This window comes from Gossypium arboreum, chromosome 11 (assembly GCF_025698485.1).
Source record: "Gossypium arboreum isolate Shixiya-1 chromosome 11, ASM2569848v2, whole genome shotgun sequence".
NCBI lineage: Eukaryota > Viridiplantae > Streptophyta > Magnoliopsida > Malvales > Malvaceae > Gossypium > Gossypium arboreum.
The window spans coordinates 3,523,192-3,547,324 of record NC_069080.1 but is presented as its reverse complement, the minus strand read 5'-3'; the positions used below and the strand labels follow the sequence as shown (position 1 = coordinate 3,547,324).

Below are 24,133 nucleotides of genomic sequence, written 5' to 3'. Positions count from 1 at the left end.
ATATTAACTTAATTAAATAAAGATAAAATAAAATAAATTGTAAATATATATTTATTACGGTAATTTTTTTACGTGCCATAATCTTATACATATATGTATACATAAACAGTTCCCTTGAGTCGTTTTCTTGGGAACAAAAACAAGAGCAATATACAGTAATTCCCAGGTTCCTTATTCTCTAAGCGAAGTATCGAAGAACAGAGCATAATTTATGGAGGACATGATTCGTCTTTGCTTTGCTTTAGCATTTGAGATCGCCATCAAAGCGTGTTTACCTTTGTAAAAAAAAAAAAAAAAACCAAAAAATTTCATTATGGTCCATTTTAATAAATATTATCGCTATTTATATATTTATCATAAATTAATTTAAACAAAAATATTTTTATTAAAACAGTAATTCACAGTTATTTGAAGGAAAATTATTCGATGAAATTTTCTATGAGTAGAATTTAAAAGTTGATAAATATACTATTTAGCGCTTAATAAAAATAATTTTTAAATATTAAAAAAATACGTAACAGTATTACTTACTTTGAGACACATCTAATTGAGTGATGGAATATGGGTTACATAAAATCTGAAATTATTCCACAGCAAAGCATGGTTGGAAGATTATAAAATGCATCACGTGCATTACATTTACTCTGTTCTAAACCCTAATTATCTCAATTATTGATTAAATTAATAGTACCCACCGAAACTTGGCCCATTATTTCACGTTCTGTTAGTGGAAGAAAAAAGTTGGAAGTCTTTGTCCAATCTACTCTACTTTTCTTTATAATTTATGTAATCAATTTGGATTAAATTAAAGTGTTTGGTTTGTATTTAGTGATATTACAATTTCTTTTAATTTATAGTTTACAACATAATTTATTTTGCCTTTGAATATACCCTCAATAACGGTTCTTCTCTTGTTAATTTTATTTTAGAAATCCATTTTACTTTTAAGTATATAATGAAACTCGAATTTTCAATTTTAAAATATGCGTAGATTATGAATTTTTGTCTATTATATTATGTGTTGATTTTATGTTGTAGTTATTTGAATATGTATTTGTATTTGTGAGTGTAATATTTATTTTATAAAATTGGTTTAATTTTATCAAAATTGCTTATACTTTAGTAAAATTTAAAATTCAGTTCTTGTATTTTAATTTTAAAAATTTGATTTTAGTTATTTATGGTACATGGCAATAAAAAGGAGCATAATGAGACTTTGTTAGCTCTCAACTTTTTAGTTTTTGTTAATTTCGCTCAAACTCTTGTAAATTTAAAAATATATTAAAAATTAAAAAATTTAAAAATTTTGGTAAAGATTAATTTGACAAAAACTATAAACTATAAGTATTAAAAAGTAGTTCTTTTTTTTTTTAGTTATCAGGGTAAATGTGCAAAATGCAAATCTAGATGAAACATTATTAAATTTTTACAAGAACTCAATATTATAAAATTAAAATACAGATATTATATTTTAAATCTTACTAGAATACATGGAGGTTTGGCAGATTTAATCCTTTTATGTTTTTTTGCTCTTGTTTCATTGTATTTCACTATTCAGGTGTTGGAACTTTGAGGAAAATAAAGCAGCTCTCGTGGAGGAAACTAATATATGAGTTGGAGAGTGAGTGAAGGAAAAAAAGGAAAGAATCTTTATGAATTTATATCATAACACTAAATGTAACTACAAACCCAATTTATTTACCTACTTAACCCTTCTAATTAACTTATAAAAAAACCCAGAAATAATCCAAATGCAATCCAAATGCAATCCTTGAAAATGGACATGAAAACTTCATACAAATGTCAATTTCTTTGTCTCTTTATTGCTTTTGCTCTTTAAGAAAAAGAAAAAAAAAGAAAAGCAAAACATTCACTTCCTTTATCTTTTCCTTCTCTGTGGGTCTGTCTTCTTTGAATTCTCAATCAAGTTTTCACCTTTTTTTTTTTTTTAATGATTGATTTTGTTCAAGTTTTAGAGGTTCCAGCTTTAAAAAGCTTCCATTGAGTAAAAAAATCCCATCTTTTTTCAGCAGGCTTCAATGGGGGAATCCAAAGCCAGTCCACCACCTTCATTTTCCTTCATTTTCTCACTGTTTCTCACTGTTGCATGCCTCTTTACACCATTGGGAGCTCAACAGCAGTCACCCATCAAGACCATAGTGGTGTTGGTGATGGAAAACAGATCCTTTGACCACATGCTTGGGTGGATGAAGCAACACGTCAACCCTTCAATCAATGGAGTAACTGGAGATGAATGCAACCCGGTTTCAACAAAAAACCCGAACCCGGAATCCATATGCTTCACCGACGATGCTGAGTTTGTGGATCCGGATCCAGGTCACTCTTTTGAAGCTGTTGAACAACAGGTGTTTGGTTCTTCCACCATTCCTTCCATGTCTGGTTTTGTGGAACAAGCATTGTCAATGTCCAAGAACCTGTCTGAGACTGTAATGAAAGGGTTTAGACCCGAGTCAGTCCCGGTTTACGCTGCTCTCGTGAAGGAATTTGCAGTTTTCGACCGGTGGTTCTCTTCAATCCCCGGTCCAACCCAACCCAATAGACTCTTCGTTTATTCAGCCACTTCCCATGGTTCAACCAGCCATGTTAAGAAACAGTTAGCCCATGGCTACCCACAAAAAACAATCTTTGACTCTCTCCATGAGAATGATAAGGATTTTGGGGTTTATTTCCAAAACATACCCACAACTTTGTTCTATAGAAACCTTAGGAAATTGAAGTATGTTTTCAAGTTCCATCAGTTCGATTTGAAGTTCAAGAAAGATGCTAGGAAAGGTAAGCTTCCTAGCTTGACGGTGATCGAACCGAGGTATTTCGATCTTAAAGGATTGCCTGCAAATGATGATCATCCATCCCATGATGTTGCTAATGGCCAAAAGCTTGTTAAAGAGGTGTACGAGATATTGAGGGCAAGCCCTCAATGGAACCAGACACTTTTGGTGATTACTTACGATGAACACGGTGGATTCTATGACCATGTCCACACCCCATACATCAATGTCCCAAGCCCAGATGGGAACACCGGTCCGGCTCCTTCTTTCTTCAAGTTCGATAGGCTCGGTGTTCGAGTGCCGACGATCATGGTCTCTCCTTGGATCAAGAAAGGCACTGGTAAGTTAAATGTTGATGCCTTTAGATGCATGCGATTGCTCTGCTAATATTGGGGTGGCTCTGTTGCAGTGATTAGTGGTCCGAAGGGTCCTTTCCCGAACTCTGAATTCGAGCACTCATCGATCCCTGCAACGGTAAAGAAAATGTTCAATCTATCTTCCAACTTCTTGACTCATAGAGATGCTTGGGCCGGCACTTTCGAACGCGTTGTCGGAGAGCTATCCTCTCCTAGAACTGATTGCCCAGGTATATTTTTCTTCAATTTTATGTTGCAAGGACTTTTGAATGAATGACATATACGAGTACGTGTTTGATATGGTAAAGACTCAATTATACCAATAATTAGTTTCATTTGAAATAATTGCAGAGAAGTTACCGGAGGCAGCACCACTGAGGACAACAGCAGCAAACGAAGACGCTGGTCTCTCTGAATTTCAGAGCGAGGTAGTTCAACTAGCCAGTGTGCTTAATGGTGACCACTTCTTGAGCGGCTTTGCCGAGGAGATGCACACAAAGATGAGCGTAAAAGGAGCTCATGAGTACGTGAAAGGCGCAGTTTCAAGGTTTATAAGAGCAAGCAAAGAGGCCATAAAGTTGGGAGCCGATGAATCTGCCATTGTTGATATGAGATCATCGCTTACAACTCGATCTTCTTCGATCCACAACTAGTTTATCTATTACAGGTTTTACAAATGTCTTGTAATATGTACTAAAACTAACTTTTTGTGAAAGAATTGTCTCTGAATCATGAATGTGATGAAAATTAACAGTGTCAAAATCCTACTGTATAAATATAGTTGCCCCTCTTTGTAGAACTTGGTCTTGATGGTCTTTGACAATCCGTATATTTTTGTAGTGTTCCTCTATTTTTACGTATTGTAATCGTTTGTATACATAAATTTGTGTATTTAACGGATTTTTTTTTAAATTAAAGAATCTTGTTAACATGAATCAATGGTTAGTAAAGATAGACATAATAATGATAAAATGCAAATAAAAATTTTCACATATCTATGCTTGAAACAAGTAATCATTACAATGAACCAAACCTCTTTGTACATAATGTTTGCTTCAAACTAGTCTTTTGATACTCAACAAGTTATAAAGAATCTTGTTAACATGAATCAATGGTTAGTAAAGATAGACATAACAATGATAAAATGCAAATAAAAATTTTCACATATCTATGCTTGAAACAAGTAATCATTACAATGAACCAAACCTCTTTGTACATAATGTTTGCTTCAAACTAGTCTTTTGATACTCAACAAGTTATAAGAGAAAGTTACAAAAGGACTTCGAGTTATCCTTTTTTTTCTTTTTGGCATTTGATAACACCATTTTTGAATCCTCCAAAGTTACAAAGTGCAGATCAATGTCAATGAATGAAATTCGATAAAATTCGATAAAATTCGTGATTTGAAGACAGTATGTAGGCATCTTGGTTTATATTCCTAGCTTAAGGCACCATTTTCAGCAACCAAAAGAATCGAACTAACCTTATACGGAACATGGACTCCCCCAAGTAGATATGTCCATGAAAAGCTTGATATATTGGTTCTCGATTTCAAGATCCTATAAACATAACCACGAGATTAGGTTCCTTTTTTCCAGATGTTAAATGGTGTTTTCTTCATGGATAAAGGTTCAAAATTAAACCACAACGGGAAAGAAAATAATCGGCTAAAGGCTTCATAATTAGTCCAACTAACTAGTCTAAATCTCGATCCTCTGCAGTTGCAAAAACCCTTTTCCCTCCCTAGGCTTTGGCTTACTTAAAGAATGGACATTAACACTACTGTTCAAAGTAATATGAAATGCATAACCTAAAAGACTATAAAACTATGAACATTAAAAGGTGTTTCCTTCATGGACTAAGATTCGAAATTACACAGCATAGGAAAGAAAACGATCGGCTAAAAGCCTCATGTTAACACTACCATGAAATAAGATACCATTCCATATTTCTATGCCTTCTAAACGAGATAAAATTACAGGTAAAAACAGCCAAACCCGAAGTTTAGCTCAAATAGTTCATCAAGCTCAACCTGGGGGTGAATTCATGTAAGGCCGTGTTCTGAATTTGACCCCCAGCACTTATCCAAATCCAGTACCCATCTAAAAGTGGATGGCATTGCCACTACTGTTCGAAGGAGTGTGAAATGGATAAACCTGAAGACTCTCAAACTATGAACATTACTACACTGCAAAATACCTTTCCGAGATTCGAGGCTAGCTGTTCCAATTTCTCAATCTCCAGCAGATGAAGCAGAGATTAAAAAGAAAAGAGCAGAAAAGATTCCTTATTCCTTGAGCTAATTGAAATGCCTTCAAAATTCATAAGAACGAAAAATGATTGAACAATTTCGGAATTTTCTACTAAACCCATAGTTCCTGATTAATAATTGCAGAGATTGACCAATTTAAATAATGAAATCAGGCTTTTTAGTACCTTTTGAGAATTGGGAACGGCGGCGAGAAGAGCGCGAAGAGAAGCTACGAAGTTCTTATAACCTCAAGCGAGCCTCATCGAGGGCACAATTGCCGCTACTTCCAGTTCCACTCATTTCCAGGTGATGGCCACCATCGGGTGTCGAATCACCATTGCCTAAAACAGAATTGTTGGATAGAGAAGGACCGTTAATGTAATTAGTAGAAGGGGTTGTAGGATTGGTGGACCACAAGGCAGGATTGCAGAGCTGTGGGATTTTCTTCCAATTTTCTCAACAAGGACTTCGTCTTTAATGTAGAAAATGGAAAAAGGAAAAATAAATAATGAAATAAAAGTACTAAAAACAAAAACGTCGACAGCAGGGTTCGAACCTGCGGGGGCAGTGCATAACAGATTTCTGGTCTGTCTCCTTAACCACTCGGACATATCAACAAGGCTGTGAAGCATGCTTTCTGTATAAAGCATAAATTTGATTGATAACTAATTGCCCATTATCTAATTTTTTTTTTTAATATTTTATAATAAATTGGCTTTTTTATAAAAGTAACCCTAAAAAATAAATTAATTATCAAAATAACCCACCTTTTTAATTATGTACAAAAATAACCCATTTTCTATAGTAAAAAGTGGTGGAGCCATATGATATGACGCCACCACGTTGCCACGTCAGCCAGGGGTATTAAAAAATTATTTTTTAGTGGAGCCATGTTGAATAGCGCCACCAGTATAAAATACTAGGAAAATACTAAAAAATCTAGAAAAACGGTGGAATTAAAAAAAATTTCCATTTTTGGGTGGAGCCATTCTAAATGGCGCCACCACTTTTCTGATTTGTCAGGTTCTTATATTTTTTTTTACTTTTTTAACTTTTTTACTTTTTTTCTTATATTTTGTCTCTTTCTTAGATTTTTTTCTTTTTTAAGTTTTATATTATTTTCTTGATTTATTTTACTTATTTAATTTATATTATTAATTTTAAAAATTTGTAATATATATTTAAAATATTTTATAATATTTTTTAAAATTTTAATTATTATTTTTAAAAATATTTTTAACTTTATATATATATTTGTGAAATTAATTATTTATAAATTTTAAAATGTATTTTCAAATTAATTTTTAAAATTTTAAAAAATAATTATTTTTTCTTTTTTTGTTTTTGAAGTCTAATTTTTTTTATTTTGTTTATCTATTTTATTTATTTTTATTATACATTTCAAATTAAATTTTAGATTAGTTTTTCATAGATTTTGTCTTTTCTTTAATTTTTTTCTTTTTTAAGTTTTATATTATTTTCTTATTGTATTTTGTTTATTACTTTTATAATATTTGAAATGTATGTTTAATATATTATTAATTTTACATAGAATTTTTAAATTAAGATTTTATAATTTTTTGTCATTTTATTTTAGTTTATTTAATTTATTTATTTCTTATTATTAATTTTAAAAGTTTGTAATGTATATTTGAAATGTTCTATAATATATATTTGTTAAAATTTTAAATATCAGTTTTAGATTTTTTTTAAATTTTAAATGTATATTTCTCAAATTAATTTTTGAAAATTATAAATATTATTTTTAAATATTAACCATATTTTTAATAATATAAAATATTAAAATAATTTAAAGATATGATCTTTCAAATTTATTATTTGTTTTTTTAATAATATAAAACATTTAAACATTTAAATTTTTAAATAAAATTTGTATAAAAATTTTAAAATGTTAAATATTTTAAAAAAATAAAATTATAATTTTAAAAATTCTATGTAAAATTTAAAAATATTTAAAATCATTTAAAATATTAAAAATATTTTAAATCATTTTAAATGTTTTATAATATTAAAATATATTTAATATTTAAAAATAATTTGAAAATATATTTTAATATTTATAAAAATATATTATAAAATATTTTTAAAAATACATTTCAAGTTTTTGAAATAAATAAAATAAATAAGGACTTAAAAAGAAAAAGAAAGTCAAAACTTTAAAAAAAAAAAGGTTGAAACAAATAAGTTGGCTGTTAGACTTGAAAACTGATGGCGCCAAATTATTTGGCTCCACCAGGAAATGGCAAAATTGCTACGGGGCCCCCTATACTCTAAAAAATCACAGTATTTTGGTGGAGCCATTCTTTATGGCTTCACCTCTTGGTTCTCTTCTATATATATAGTGGTGTAGTTGTTGTGTTAAGTGGAAAAGTTCAAAAAAATTGTTAAAAATGAATAATGATGTGTTTTTGGTGTATGTTGTTTTTTATGGTGAAATTGTAGAAGGTGATATCAGCTGTGTATTTCAAGGCCGGCAAAGAGTAGGTTTGCGATTTAAAAAAAATGTAAAGCTAGCAGAAATGAAAAGAAAGATCAGTGCGAAAATAGTTATCTGTTGTGGAAGGGCGATGTCCAAATTATTTTACAAGTTTCCAATCTCTACAGATCCGTTCAAATTTTGTGCGATGCAACTGTTAGACGATGATGACTTGGGCACTACGATGGAAATATGGTGGTCCACTGGGAGTGTGAACCCCCAACCAGTTGAATTATTTGCTGAGTTAGCAGACTTAGAGCCTGTTGAGAATGTTAGCCCAATAAGTCAACATCGCGAATTTGATTTTGATCTTAATGTTGGATGGACAGGCCAATTAGAATGCGGTGGAACGTCGCAGATACCCAAAATTCCTGATTATGGTGGGAGTTCGTACAACAACCCAACCCTCGGTCCCCGTCTACAAATACATCCGGAGGTGATAATAAGCACTGAGACAAATGTCAGAGAAATGACCAATAATGGTGAAGATTCTGATCAAGACGTTGAAGATTTTAGTGACCCCGATGTTGATGAGGTTCCGGACGATATCAATGATGAAGGCCCGAAGGAGGTTGAAGATGTTCACGGCCTTCATTCGAACTTGAGTCATGGTATTATTTTACTGAAATAAACACAGGGGCAACATGTTGAACGTAGATCCGATGCAACGCATGCATCCGAAGTTCCCCGAAAGTATGCGATATAGTACTGCTCATAGATTGGCGTCAAATTCACGATTCGACGAGTTGTTCTTCGGGCAACAGTTCGAGAACAAGGCGGATTGTGTGTTTGCCATCAAACAATACAACATGAAGTTGTCGATTGATTACAAGGTTGCCAAATCTACACCGACATTATAAGTTGGGGAATATTGGAGAGCCGACGATGGGTGTGGTCGGCGAGTTCGTGCTGTATTTATACAGAGGAATCAACAGTGGCAAATACGAAAATTAGAAGGGCGTCATACATGTACTGTCGCACGCATGTCTCAAGACCACCGAAAATTGGATGCCAAAAGTATTTGCAATTGCATCATGCCACTGGTGAAAGATAGCCCAATCATTCCTGTGTCGACATTGATTGCAGACATGCAAGCTCGATTTCAGTACAGAGTGTCATACAGGAAAGTGTGGTGGGCGAAACAAATGGCCATCCAACAATTGTACGGCGACTGGGATGAGTCATACAATGAACTTCAGAGTTGGATTTCAGCAATGGTAGAGTATGTCCCAAGAACTGTCGTGGACTTGCAAACGTTGCCTTATAGAGGCCCTAATGGAGAATTAGAACTGGGAAAAATAGTGTTTCGTCGACTGTTCTGGACTTTCGATCCATGTGTTAGGGCCTTCTCCCACTGCAAACCGGTAGTGCAAGTTGATGGAACATGGCTTTATGGAAAATACACGCAGATACTTCTGATTGCTGTTGTACAAGACGGTAATAGAAATGTACTACCAATCGCTTTTGTCATCGTAGAGTTAGAGAACTCTGAATCATGGGCATATTTCATTCGAAACTTACGGAGACATGTTGTCAGGCAAGATAACATTTGCATTATATCTGATAGATCGAAAGGTCTTGTTGCTGCAATTCGGCAATCGGAGGTTCCGTGGAGGTCTGTCTATTGTATTCGTTACATCGCTGTGAACTTCCACAATGAGTATAAGAACAGAGACTGGCGCAAACGAATTGTCAACATGGGTAAAAATATCGTATTTAAATTCGTATTTGTAATTATTTCTAATCCATTTCCTAATTTTAACGTATTTTATCAGAATATATACATAGGGTATGAGCTGGAACCACACCGATTTAGACATAAGTTGGTGAGGTTAGAGACTGATATGGCGGGCTACAAACCTTCTCTTACACAGTGGTTGAGTAGCATGGAGCCGTGGCAATGGGCTCAATGTTTTGAGGACGGGTACCGTTATGGCCACATGACAACTAACCTTGTTGAGGCCGTTAACTCCGTCTTAAGGCGTACGCGTCACTTGCTAATTTCAGCTGTTTTTTCAGCCACATTTTATAGGTTAGCAACCTTAATGCCAAAAATTGGGTTGAAACAAGCAAAACAGTTAGAGGCAGGACACGTGTACGTCGAAAAAATCAGAAATGCCATGAAAGATAACACTCAAAGAGCTAGGTTGATGAATGTAGAACTATATTCTCGAAATTTGGAAACTTTTCGAGTGACAGAGTATATCAATCGTCGGTCAGGGATCCCGCCATGATCCTATGGAGTTGATCTCCGAAATAGGCAGTGTGAGTGCGGGATGTTCCAAGCACTACGGTACCCGTGTGCGCATGTGGTTGCAGCTTGTGCTATCTATAGTTTGAATGTCAAACAATATATCGATGATGTATACACACTTGAACGTACGTTGCATATTTGGGGTAACTAGTTCCCTGTATTAAAGGATATATCGACATGGGAAGTGCAATCGTCTGCATTCGAGATGTTACCTGATCGGTCACTATGTAGGAGAGTCAAAGGTAGACCGATAATAACGAGGATTCGAAACGACATGGATGTAAGAGAACAAGTCGATCCAAAGCGTTGCACCATATGTAAAACAGTTGGCCACAATCGGAGCAAATGTCCCCATGGAAACGCTCTACACCGCCAATCTTCACTATTCGAAAGAAATTAAATGTTGTAACGAGGTCCATCTATATTATGATCTTTTAGAAATAAAGTTTGTATTATTTAGTGTTAAAATTATATTTAAAATTAATAATTGCAACTTTTAATACTTTAAAAGATTTTATAATAAATTAAATAAAAAAACACTAATATATAAGTTGTGAAACCTTAAACCAATACAACAAACATCACATAATACTTGAAATTTACATAACTTAAAATTGGAAAGAACCAGGAGTGGTATCATCGTTCGGGGTATAACGGTTTACGGGCCTTCGTTGACGGGGTGGACGTTGAGGTGTATTGTACACATCTGAAGGATTGGCAACTAGTTCGATCGTGGCCTGAGGTGGGGTGGAGTACATGTTATTACCAAACATATCAACTGATGTCGATGGTTGCTTGTAACACCCCTAACCCGTATTCGTCGTCGAAACAGGGTTACAGAGTGTTACCAGTACATACAGAACATTTACAGATTAATCGAAACATTACTATTCACTTTCTGATATCATATATATATAACGACCTTTATTTGGGCCCTCGAAGCCCAACATGAACATTAAAATCAAGTCGGAGCTCAACTGATTTCTCATAAAATTTTTCGCTTAATTTTTTTTAAAAATTTTTTACTTGTGAACAATACCCACACGCCCGTGTGGATTCCACACGCCCGTGTAGCTTGGGACACGCCCGTGTCCCTTATCCGTGGAGCTTTCTGTTTATGACATCATCATCAATTTAGGGGCACACGGCCACATCGCACGCCCGTGTCCTAAAGTCGTGTTCCATATACGGCTAAGACACACGGCCATGTCTCTGCCTGTGTGGTTAATATCTAAGCTATTTCCAAGCCTTGGTCAATCTTAATCTCTTACACACTTATACAAAATCAAAAGCATATAACATGGTATTCATTTAATGATTAAACATTATCGATTAAACTACAAACATAACATTTGTATGTCATCATACATGTGTCTCTCATACTCATTTTACCTTGTCTATTATGGTACCACTTATACTTTTATACCATGATTATCATCTTACCAAATATTTTCAGCTTAATCATCAAGCATTTATATTTAAAGCTAGATCATATCTTTATAAAATACCACATTTCAGATGCGCAGAATAAAATACTTGCCTTAGACATTTCAATCCAACTTCATACCCAACAAGCATCATATTGAAACTAGTCATATATATACATGTCATGATATGTATCATTCTCATACTGTTTTCTTATAAACATATATCATTTGTTTTCCTCCTCCTCCTCTCCATTCCACATTCTTAATGTATATAACATTCTTGTGAGTACAATTTCACAATTTACTTATTAATGCTCACATCAAACTGTTCACACGAGTCATACTCACTCAATTATTTATAATTCGAGTTACAGAGATCCAAATTGAGATCTGTAAATTTTTCCTGAAACTAGACTCACATATCATTCCACCATAAAATTTTCATAATTTTTGGTATAGTCAATTAGTACAGTTTATTCATTTAAATTTCCTCTATTTCACTATCCGACAGTTCTGACCTCTCTTCACTAAAAATTAATTATATCACAGTACAAAACTTGGATAATGTTCCCGTTGATTTCTATTGAAAATAAATTCATTAAGGATTCTAAGAATATAAATTTAAGCCTATAATTAATTTTATCCAATTTTTGGTGATTTTCCAAAGTCAAAATAGGGGAACCCAAATTCATTCTAACCTTGTCTCACAAAATTCATTATATCTCATAATTTACACTTCAATTGCTTATATCGTTTCTTCTATGAGAAAATAGACTCAATAAGCTTTAATTTCATATATTATTCATCCTCTAATTCGATTTTTATAATTTATGGTGATTTTTCAAAGTCAACCTACAGCTGCTGTCCAAAACTGTTTTAGTTCAAGATGTTTATTACCATTTTTTCTCTAAATTTCACAGGTCATACAATTCAGTCCTTGCGCAATTAGCCCATCTATTAAGTTAATTTTTCTCAATTAAAATTTTTTTCCATCATTCTAAACTATTACACAACCTTTGAAAATCATAATTTTAACACTAGACCTTAATTCACAACTTTTTTCACAATTAGGTCATAAAATTAATTTCTATTGAAATTACTTGATAAAATCATCAAAAAAACAAAATCAAAGCTTCAAATTCATTTTATTTCATCATAAACAGCCAACACTTATCAATGATAGCTTTTAATTTTGTTCATAAAATCAAAAACTAATGAATTAAACACTTGGACCTAATTGTAAAAGTCACAAAAACATAAAAATGGTAATAAACAGCTTGCACAAAAACAGTTTGGACAACAGCAGTAGACTATCTTTGAAAAATCACCATAAATTTTAGAAATCTAATTAGAAGATGAAAAAAATACGAAATTAAAGCTTACTGAGTCTAGTTTCTCATAGAAGAAATAGTGTAAGCAATGGATTTGTAACTTTTGAGATATAATAAATTTTGTGAGACAAGGTTAGAATGAATTCGGGTTCCCCTGTTCTGACTTTGAAAAATCATAAAAATTTAATAAAAACAATTATGGGCTTAAATTTATATGTCTAGAATCCTAAATGAGTCTATTTTTAAGAGAAACAAACGAAAACATTATTTGAATTCTGTATGAAGAGATAATTAATTTTTAGTGAAGAAGGGTCAGAACTGTCGACAGCAGAACAGGGGTGACTTTAAAGAATAAACTGTACTTATTGGATAAACCAAAAATTCTGAAACTTTTATGGTAAAAAGATATATGAGTCTAGTTTCAGGGAAAATTAACGGATCTTAATTTGGAGTTCCGTATCTCAAGTTATAAATAATTTAGTGACTATGACTCAAGTAGACAGCTTTGAATGAACTATAAATAATAGTTGAATTATAGAGAATGTTGCATATGAACATGAAATGTATTAAATTGATAATTAAATTTATTTATTTAGATCCGAAAGATTCAAATACGAAGCTAGATCGAGGAAAGGAAAAGTTCGGGATTAGTAGATTTTATTGTTTACAAACAAGTATCAAGGTAAGTTCGTAACTTGAATTATATTCTTAAATGCTTGAGATTGTATGTTATTGATGTGAATATGATTTGAGTGTTCATTGTATGAAAATTAATGAAACATTGATATATTTGATAAAATGGGAAGAAATCCGGTTGAATGAAAGGAAAATTCGATGGATCTCTAAAAGGAATTGACGGTAAAAAGGATCTAGCACGGACGGGTGATCCTATCCCGATATAGCCCTCCGAAGAATATGTGTAAAATGGATTTAGCCGGATGGGTAATCCGAATTAGGTCTCAATTTAGCTCGACCGGTAATTCAGATCCAAGCTCATTAGAGTAATTGTCATTGCGATGGATTTAGCTCGACCGTAATCCCGCCGCAAGGTTGAGATTCATGAGTGTGCTCTCTGAAATGGAAATGTGCGCACATGAATATGAATTGACGGACCCGAAATTGTACACTAAAAGTGTACCTCTGAAAATCTATCGAAATTCTGATAAATTCAACGGGATAAGTATAAAAAAATAACAAGGAAATGGAAATTATGATATTGATGAGCTCATCAATCATGGTATATATTATTGGTACATGAAAATTATTGTATTAACTTGAATGTTGAGTTTGTGCATATTAGGGTAATAATGCATTGAATGGATATATGGATGTTTATTGTATTGTATTGAAAATATTAGGTAAGTATAATTCTTGTTACATGAGCTTACTAAGCACGAAGTGCTTACCCGCTTCCTTTTTCCCTGCTTTGTAGTGTTAAGAGCTCGGAGGTCGGATTTGGTGGAGACACATCACACTATCAACCTCGTGATTTCGGTATATAAAGAAACTTTATTTTGGAAATCAATGGCATGTATAAGCTAACAAAGTAAATGTTAACGTGAAATGAATGTAAAGTTAGCCATTAGTATGGTTAACAAACCTGGTTTTAGATATGTGATGACGTTATCTTATAAATATGCATGAATTTATCTTGAAAATATGTTGAATTGATTTGGTTGATGTGGATTGGTCTCGATTTAATATTGCAGGGAATGTTAGATATTTATAAAGGGCTATATTGAATATAAAAAAAATTAATTCAGAACTCCTAGTAATGCCTCGTACCCTATTCCGGCAATGAATACGGGTAGGGGTATTACATTTATTGGTATCAGAGCTACGGTTTAGCCGGTTCTAAGACCGATGTAGCAAATACGGGATTAGCTATACATGTAATTTAAATTATTATTGATAGTGTGATATCTCCTGACCATTTAAAATGTGTTTTTCTTATAGTAATGTCATCCAACCGAGCTCAATCTGAGAAAGCTGGGAGTCATACTCCGGCTTCAGTACAAAGAGAATAAACTAGCAGTAGAAGGCCCGAGACAGAGGGTCGAGGGGAGGAAGCAAAAACAGCCTTATTTCAAATGATGAATGAATGGTTTAATCAATATTTAAGAACTAACCCTGTAGTACAGCAAGTTCAAGCTCCCCCTCCTACTCCTTCACCGGTTCCCGAGATCCCACAGGTGCAGTCTTGAATCATCGAAAGGAAAAGCTCCAGAGATAAAATTCAAAATATGGGGTCAAGAATTTGAGCAAGAAGATTGATGATAATTCGAGCGGGTGAATCTCGTTAGAAAATACTACTCGGGTTCTGGAATAATTATTTTGTACACTAGAAGAATGTCTGAAATGTGCCGTCTCACTGCTAAAAGACACAGCTTACCATTGGTGGAATACTAAAGCTTCATTGTTCCGAAAGAATAAATTACATGGGAATTCTTTCAGACTGAATTCAGAAAAAAATATATCAGCCAGAGGTTTCTCGATCAGAAAAGAAAAGAATTTCTTGAGTTGAAACAGGTAATGATCAAGATTCGAATATGAAAGAGAATTTGTTCGATTGAGTAAATATGCTCGAGAATGGGTACATCGTAGTGAAATGTGCAAACTATTCGAAGAAGGGTTAAATGAAGACATTAAACTACTGATCGGAATTTTTGAAATTCGAGAGTTTGCTACATTGGTAGAGAGAGCTTATAAAGCAGAAAAATTGAGCAAAGAAAAGAAACAGGCTGAGAGGGAAGCTCAAATTTTTAGTAAAAGACCGATGGGAAAATCCCAGTTTTCTGCTTCAAAGAAATTGAAGAAGTATCAAGATCGTTCTACTTCAGCCATTGGGTATTCGGGCAGAGAGCGAGGTTCTCAACGCACTAATCCAAGACCTTCTACTCCATCAGTGACCAGTGTTGGTAGTGTTGGCACTCCTAAGCCGAGATGCCAGTACTGTAATAAAGCTCATTTTGGTGAATGTCGATTAAAGAACAGGGCTTGTTACCGATGTGGTTCTTTTGAGCATTTCCTCATAGATTGTCCAGAAAGAGGTGAAAAAGAAGCTGAATAGATATCGAAGCCGAGTAATCCAGTTTCGAGAGGTAGACCACCTCGACCATCCGGTAATGTCGGTGGTAGCCGAGAGCTACGAAAGATATTGCGGTGTGTCCGAAGCACGAGCACCGCTAGGACATATGTCATTCGTGCGGAGAAGATGCCTCAAGACCGATATTATTATCGGTACATTTTCTTTACTTGATAATCGATATTCTCGCATTAATTGATCCCGGTTCTACGCATTCATATATATGTGTTAAACTTGCAATTGTTAAAAATTTACCTGTTGAACCTACTGAATTTGTGATTAAAGTCTCGAACCCCCTAGGTAGTCTGTGTTGGTGGATAAAATTTGTAAAAATTATCCACTAATGGTAAGAGGTTATTGTTTCCCGGCTGATTTGATGTTACTTCCATTTGATGAATTTGACGTGATATTGGGCATGGATTGGTTAACCCAGCATGATGCGGTAGTAAATTGTAGACAAAAATATATTGTGCTAAAATGTTAGAATGGTGAGTTGCTCCGGGTTAAATCTGATCAGACAGAGGGGTTATCTGATGTGATTTCAGTAATGGCAGCACAAAGGTATGTCAAAAAAAGGTATGATGCTTACTTGGCTTATGTACTCCACACCAAGGTATCGAGTCAAAGATACAGGCAGTTCTAGTGGTATGTGAATTTTCCGATGTGTTTCCAGAGGAATTACCAGGATTGCCACCAGAAAGAGAAGTGGAATTTTCTATAGATTTGATTCCGGGAACTACTCCGATCTCCATAGCTTCATATCGTATGGCTCCTACAGAATTAAAGGAGTTAAAGACACAGTTGCAAGAACTTGTTGACAGGGGTTTTGTCTGACCGAGTCATTCACCTTGGGGTGCTCCGGTTCTGTTTGTGAAAAAGAAATATGGGTCTTTGAGATTGTGTATCGACTACCGGTAGCTTGATAAAGTAACCATAAAGAATAAGTACCGTTACCGAATTGATGATTTATTTGATCACCGAAAGGTGCTATCAGTTTTCAAAGATTGATCTTCGATCGGGTTATTATCGATTCTGGTAAAGGAGTCGATGTGCCAAAAACAACTTTTAGAACCGTGTACGGGCATTATGAGTTTTTAGTTATGCCGTTTGGGCTAACTAATGCACCGCAGATTCATGGATTTGATGAACCGGATATTCGCACCGTGCTTAGACAGATTTGTAGTAGTATTCATTGATGATATTTTGGTTTATTCTCGGAATGAAGAAGAACATGCGAACATGTGAGAATTGTGTTGCAAATTCTGCGAGAAGCGATTATATGCTAAATTCAAGAATGTGAATTTTGGCTTCGAGAAGTGGGTTTTCTAGGACATATTGTATCTCGCCAAGGCATCAAGGTAGATCCAAGTAAAATCTCACTATTGTCAATTGAAGTCCACCAAGAATGTATCTGAAGTTAGAAGTTTCTTGGGTTTAGCCGGTTATTATCGGAGATTTGTATAGGGATTCTCTATGATAGCTTCTCCAATGACTCGATTATTGCAGAAAAATGTAAAGTTCGAGTAGACTGATGAATGTCAACAAAGTTTCAACCGATTGAAAGACCTATTAACGAAAGCACTGTATTAGTGCAAATGAACTCGTAAGGAATTTGTTATTTACAAGTGATGCCTCATTAAATGGTTTAGGTTGTGTTTTGATGCAATAAGGTAAAGTAATAGCCTATGCTTCAAGACAACTTAAACCACATGAAAGAAATTACCCAATACATGATCTTAAATTAGTCATTATTGTATTTGTCTTTGAAGATATGGCGGTATTACTTATGCGGTGAGAAATGTCATATTTATACTGATTATAAAAGCTTGAAATATTTGATGACACGAAAAATTTGAATTTGAGACAGCAGTGGTGGCTTGAATCGATAAAGGACTATGATTTGATTATTGATTACCATCCGGTAAGGCTAATGTTGTAGCCGATGCTTTGAAATGGAAATCTCTTGCTTTTACTGAGCTATGAATACCCGGTTATCATTGACTGATGATGGTTCAATCTAGCGAATTAAGAGCTAAACCGACATTTTACAGAAAATGTGAAGCTCGAAAGAATGATGAGAAGTTGCAAGTTAAACGGGCACAAGTGTGAGTCGTAATGATTCGAATTTCGATTGGTTCGATGGTTGTTTATTATTCGAGGTAGGGTATGTGTACCTCGTAATTCGAGTTCATACAAAAGATTCTACACGAGGCTCACAAGAAGATTATGTCTCGTACATCCGGGAGTAATAAAATGTATAATGATCTCAAAAGATGTACTAGTGGTCGAAATAAAACGTGATATCTCCGAGTTTGTATCAAGGTGTTTAATATGTCGACAAGTTAAAGTTGAACATCGTGTACCTTCGGGTTACTTGACCAATTACTATACCGAATGGAAATGGGAAAAAATCACTATGGATTTTGTATCGGGTTACCTTTGTCTCCGAGGAAAAAGATGCTATTTGGGTGATTGTAGACCGATTGACAAAGTCACTCACTTTATGCCGAGACGTATGGATTATTCTTTAGATAAACTAGTTGAATCTGTACATATCCGAGATTGTCGGGCTACATGGAGTGCCTGTCTCCATTATATCGAGATAGAGATCCCGATTTACGCCTCGCTTTCGGGACAAATTGCAAGAAGCCTTAGATACTCGGTTGTATTTCAAGATCGCATTTCATCCTCGCATGATGGTCAATCTGAAAGTGTAATTCAAGTATTGGAAGATATGCTCCAATGTTGTATACTAGAGTTTGAAGGTAATTGGGAGAGGTATCTACCTTTGATTGAATTTGCTTACAATAATGATTATCGATCCAAGATAAAATAGCTCCTTATGAAGCTTTGTATGGTAGAAAATGTAGAACACCGTTATATTGGATAGAGCTTAGTAAAAGGAAGATACATGGGATTGATTTGATCCGGGAAACAGAAGAAAAAGTAAAGGTTATTCGAGATAGTCTAAAAGCAGCTTCCGATCGTCAAAAATCATATGCCAACCTTAAACGAAAAGAGATTAAATTTCAAGTCGGTGACAAGGTATTCCTGAAAGTGTCTCCTTGGAAGAAAGTCCTCCGATTTGGTCGAAAGGGTAAACTGAGTCCAAGATTTATCGGGCCATATGAAATCATAGAAAGAATTGGACCGGTCGCTTATCGATTGGCATTATCATCGGAACTTGATAGAATCCATAATGTTTTTCATGTATCTATGTTATGACGATATCGATCAGATCCTTCACATGTTATTTCTCCGACAGAAGTGGAGATTCAACCGGATATGACTTACAGTGAAGAATTGGTCAAGATATTGGCACGAGAGACAAAAGAGCTTAGAAACAAAAAGATAAATTTGGTGAAAGTATTGTGGCAAAAGCATGGGATTGAGGAAGTGACATGGGAACCGGAGGAGGCAATGAGGAAACAATACCCAAATCTCTTTACTGGTAAGATTTTCGAGGACGAAAATCCTTAAAGGGGGGAGAGTTATAATGGCCTAAATTCAAAATTATCGGAACAGTGGTTTCGTAACCACAAATCCGATTTATAAATAAATTTATTTCAATATTTTTGCATGAAAATTGATATGATAGGAAAATCGTATGAAAATATAGATAGAAAAATTTTACCGATTTAGTGATTAGATAGAAAAAGAAATTATTGAAGAAATTGGGTAAAAACAAGGTATCGAGACCTCTATCTCGTAAAACTGAGTCAAAAATAATTTTATAAATATTTATGAAATGTTATTAATGTGGTATTAAAATTTCGTTAGGAAATTTTAATGTTTGGGTAGTCAATTAAATGAAAAGGACTAAATTGTAATAGGTGTAAAAGTTGCTAAAATGATTAAATAGCTTAAAAGTCTAATGAGAAAGGATTTAAAAGGAAATTAGACCCAAAATTTATTTGGGCTGGAAGGCAAGGGTATGAAATCAGCAAAAAAAATTGATAAATTAAAGGTAAAATTGGAATATTGCAAAATTAACTAAATAAAACTAGGACTAAATAGGAAATATCTAGATTTCTCTTCATTTCTCTTCAATTCCAGTAGCTAAAAATGCCATAGGAGGGTTCTCTAAGCTGGTATTTCATAATTTTTGCACCAAGTGAGTTAATCCTTGCCTTTTTCTTGTAATTTTTGTGTTTCTAAGACTTTTACTATTAAATTCATTAGTTTTTTATTTCATGGATGAAATTGAAAGTCATCATGGTTAAGTGCTATAAGTTTATGATGAAATAGAATGAAATTAAAGCTTTAATTTGTTTATGAGATGATTTTATTAGGTAATTTCAATAGAAATTGATTTTTAGGACCTAATTGTGAAAATGCTTGGAATTAAAGTCTATTGCTGAAATTCTGATTCCTAAAGGTTGTAAACTAGTTTAAGGTGATAGAATAAAGGCTAATTGAGTAGGGACGAAATTATCATTTATTAAAAGCTTAGGTGAAAAATGGTAATAAACAGCTTGCACAAAAACAGTTTGGACAGAAGCAGTAGACTAACTTTGAAAAATCACCATAAATTGTAGAAATCGAATTAGAAGATGAAAAAAATATGTAATTAAAGCTTATTGAGTCTAGTTTCTCATAGAAGAAATAGTATAAGTAATGAATTTTTAAATTTTGAGATATAATGAATTTTGTGAGACAAGTTCAGAATAAATTCGGGTTCCCCTGTTCTGACTCTGAAAAATCATAAAAAATTGAAGAAAAACAATTATGGGCTTAAATTTATATGTCTAGAATCTTTAATGAGTATATTTTTAAGATAAACAAACGAGAACATTATTTGAATTCTGAATGAAGAGATAATTAATTTTTAGTGAAGAAGGGTCAGAACTGTCGACAGCAGAACAGGGGTGACTTTAAAGAATAAACTGTACTTAGTGGATAAACCAAAAATTCTTAAAATTTTATGGTAAAAATATACATGAGTATAGTTTCAGATAAAATTAACGGATCTTAATTTTGAGTTCCGTAGCTCAAGTTATAAATAATTTAGTGACTATAACTCAAGTAGACAGCTTTGAATGAACTATAAATAATAGTTGAATTATAGAGAATGTTGCATATGAACATGAAATGTATTAAATTGATAATTAAATTTATTTATTTAGATCCGGAAGATTCAAATATGAAGCTAGATCGAGGAAAGGAAAAAGTTCGGGATTAGTAGATTTTATTGTTTACAAACAAGTATCAAGGTAAGTTCGTAACTTGAATTATATTCTTAAATGCTTGAGATTGTATGTTATTGATGTGAATATGATTTGAGTGTTCATTGTATGAAAATTAATGAAACATTGATATATTTGATAAAATGGGAAGATATCCGGTTGAATGAAAGGAAAATTCGATGGATATCTGAAAAGGAATTGACGGTAAAAGGATCTAGCCGGACAGTGATCCTATCCCGATATAGCCCTCCAGAAGAATATGTGTAAAATGGATTTAGCCCGACGGGTAATCCGAATTAGGTCTGAATTTAGCTCGATGGTAATTCAGATCCAAGCTCATTAGAGTAATTGTCGTTGCAGATTTAGCCCGGACTAGTAATCCCGACAATACTCTATGAGTTTATATTGCGAGGATTTAGCTCGACCGGTAATCCCATTGCAAGGTTGAGGTTCATGGAGTGTGCTCTCTGAAATGGAAATGTGCGCATGAATATGAATTGACGGACCCGAATTGTACGCTAAAAGTGTACCTCTGAAAATCCATCGAAATTCGATAAATTCAACGGATAAGTATAAAAAAATAACAAGGAAATGGAAATTATGATATTGATGAGCTCATCAATCATGGTATATATTATTGGTACATGGAAATTATTGTACTAACTTGAATGTTGAGTTTGTGCATATTAGGGTAATAATGCATTGAATGGATATATGGATGTTTATTATATTGTATTGAAAATATTAGGTATGTATAATTCTTGTTACATGAGCTTACTAAGCACGAAGTGCTTACCCGTTCCTTTTCCCTGCTTTTGTAGTGTTAAGAGCTCGGAGGTCGGATTTGGTGGAGACACATCACACTGTCAACCTCAGGATTTCGGTATATAAAGAAACTTTATTTTGGAAATCAATGGCATGTATAAGCTAACAAAGTAAATGTTAACGTGAAATGAATGTAAAGTTAGCCATTAGTATGGTTAACAAACCTGGTTTTAGATATGTGATGACGTTATCTTATAAATATGCATGAATTTATCTTGAAAATATGTTGAATTGATTTGGTTGATGTGGATTGGTCTCGATTTAATATTGCAGGGAATGTTAGATATTTATAAAGGGGCTATATTGAATATAAAAAAAATTAATTCGTAAACTCCGGTAATGCCTCGTACCCTATTCCGGCAATGAATACGGGTAGGGGTATTACAGCAACCCAAGAGAAAATGATTGGTTCAAGCAAGTTCAATTTGACACCAATGGCTACAATACGTATATATTTCTAATTTTAAAATTTTATGATATCTTATTCAAATTTTAAAGTGAATAATAGCGAAAAATTATTTTTCAAGGAATACTAATATTTTTTATATGATAAAATTTAAAAACATAAAGTATTTTTAAACAAATACTTATGTTTTCTAGTTATTTATAAATTAACTAGTAAATAATCAAATATATTCACTTTTATTCTTATTGTTTTAATAATATATATATATATATATATATATATTAAAATTAAAAGAATTTTTTTCATAAATCGAGCTCGTCAAGTAATAGTTTTATGTATTAATCCCTACACACCGTCTAATAAATTAAGTATGAAATTAGTAAAAATAGAGTAAAGTTTTAAGTAAGTCAATTTTAAGGGTAGTTATTTAAAAAAATGAAAATATCCTAATTTATTTTTATAATATATCTATTCTATTATAATTTGTGTGATTAAATTAGATGTTTGGAGGTGAGTGCTACTAACTTTTTTTAAAAGTATACTAATACAATTACAAATAATGTATATCTAAATCAATTATAACAAAAATAAAGTATTACAAAGTATAATCAAATTAATAATCTAAAATGTTCAATGAAGTTAAATAACAACTAATTAGAGATAAGTATTTTAAAGCGGTCAAAACATATTCAACAGAGTAGCGATTAGCAAAAAAAATTAGGAAACTAAACCAAATTTTTTTAATTTATAATAAATTTTACTGTTTAAATCGATCATCGATGAAGTGTGATCCGTATTTGCTCCGAAAACATCTTCAAATCAGTATAATATAAAAAAAAACATACAATACAATTATTTATTATATTACATTAACTATAAAATATAAAAATAAAAAATAAAATTTTAACAAACGTACTTTTTTTTTCCTCACTCAACTTCTTCATCTATACAAGGATCAAGCCCCACCCATATATATAACAAATTTTTTTAAAAAACAAAACAAAAAAGAGTCAAAATAAAAATATATATTTAATATATATTTTTAAAATTTATATTTATATTTAAATTTATTAATAGTTACATTACTGACATGATGTGACAAGTTATAATAAATATATATATTTTAATTTAAACTTTAAAATTTAAATACATATATCTAATGTTAAAAAAGAATTTAAAAATAATATTTAAAATTGTAAAAATATATTATAAAACATTTTAAATATACATTACAAAATTTTTAAAATTAATAATAAAATAAATAAACAAAATAAAATAAGAAAAAACATAAAATTTCAAAAAGTAAAAAAATAGGAAAAAGACAAAATTTTAAAAAATATTTAAAATATTATGATTTCTTATATTATTAAAAATTATAATTTTTAAATGTATTTAAAATTGTATTTAAAATTTAAAAAATAATCTCAAAATACATATCTAAAATTTACAAATATATATATTAATAAAATATTTCAAATTTTTAAAGTTAATAATAATAATTAAACATAAAAGAAAAAACAAAACAATAAAAAAGTCAAAAATATATATTTATATTTAAATTTATTAATAGTCACATCAATGACATGATGTGATTAGTTATAATAAATATATATATATTTTAATTTAAACTTTAAAATTTAAATATATATACCTAATGATAAAAAGAATTTAAAATAATATTTAAAATTGTATGTAAATTAATAAAATATTAAACATACATTTCAAA

At 32.4% G+C, this 24,133-nt stretch overlaps 2 protein-coding genes and 1 long non-coding RNA gene across 3 annotated transcripts; 2 read left to right on the top strand and 1 right to left on the bottom strand.

Moving 5' to 3' along the window:
- The first annotated feature begins 1,684 nt into the window (after positions 1-1,684).
- Positions 1,685-4,065, top strand: LOC108479828 (non-specific phospholipase C6-like). Its single transcript, XM_017782641.2, has 3 exons — positions 1,685-3,129; positions 3,199-3,375; positions 3,497-4,065. Exons 1-3 carry the CDS (start codon positions 2,040-2,042, stop codon positions 3,796-3,798), a joined length of 1,569 nt encoding a protein of 522 aa, XP_017638130.1. The 5' UTR covers positions 1,685-2,039; the 3' UTR covers positions 3,799-4,065.
- On the bottom strand, positions 3,533-5,940 carry LOC108479829 (uncharacterized). The gene is made up of 3 exons (XR_001870502.2): positions 5,582-5,940; positions 5,345-5,457; positions 3,533-4,704 (listed from the first exon to the last, which is right to left on the bottom strand). It is a non-coding gene; the product is annotated as an uncharacterized LOC108479829 (long non-coding RNA).
- A 2,936-nt stretch (positions 5,941-8,876) lies between these two features.
- LOC108477616 (uncharacterized) lies at positions 8,877-10,127 on the top strand. The gene is made up of 2 exons (XM_017780136.1): positions 8,877-9,594; positions 9,682-10,127. The coding sequence occupies exons 1-2, from the start codon at positions 8,877-8,879 to the stop codon at positions 10,125-10,127; spliced, it is 1,164 nt and encodes a 387-aa protein (XP_017635625.1).
- The last annotated feature ends 14,006 nt before the right edge of the window (positions 10,128-24,133 follow it).

Bases quoted from the DNA above. Each gene is read 5' to 3' on its own strand.
- LOC108479828 (XM_017782641.2), top strand. From the start codon at position 2,040: ATGGGGGAATCCAAAGCCAGTCCACCACCTTCATTTTCCTTCATTTTC. The intron at 3,130-3,198 runs GTAAGTTAAATG...GCTCTGTTGCAG, and splicing joins TTGGATCAAGAAAGGCACTG to TGATTAGTGGTCCGAAGGGT. The intron at 3,376-3,496 runs GTATATTTTTCT...AAATAATTGCAG, and splicing joins TCCTAGAACTGATTGCCCAG to AGAAGTTACCGGAGGCAGCA.
- LOC108477616 (XM_017780136.1), top strand. From the start codon at position 8,877: ATGTCTCAAGACCACCGAAAATTGGATGCCAAAAGTATTTGCAATTGC. The intron at 9,595-9,681 runs GTAAAAATATCG...ATATATACATAG, and splicing joins CAAACGAATTGTCAACATGG to GGTATGAGCTGGAACCACAC.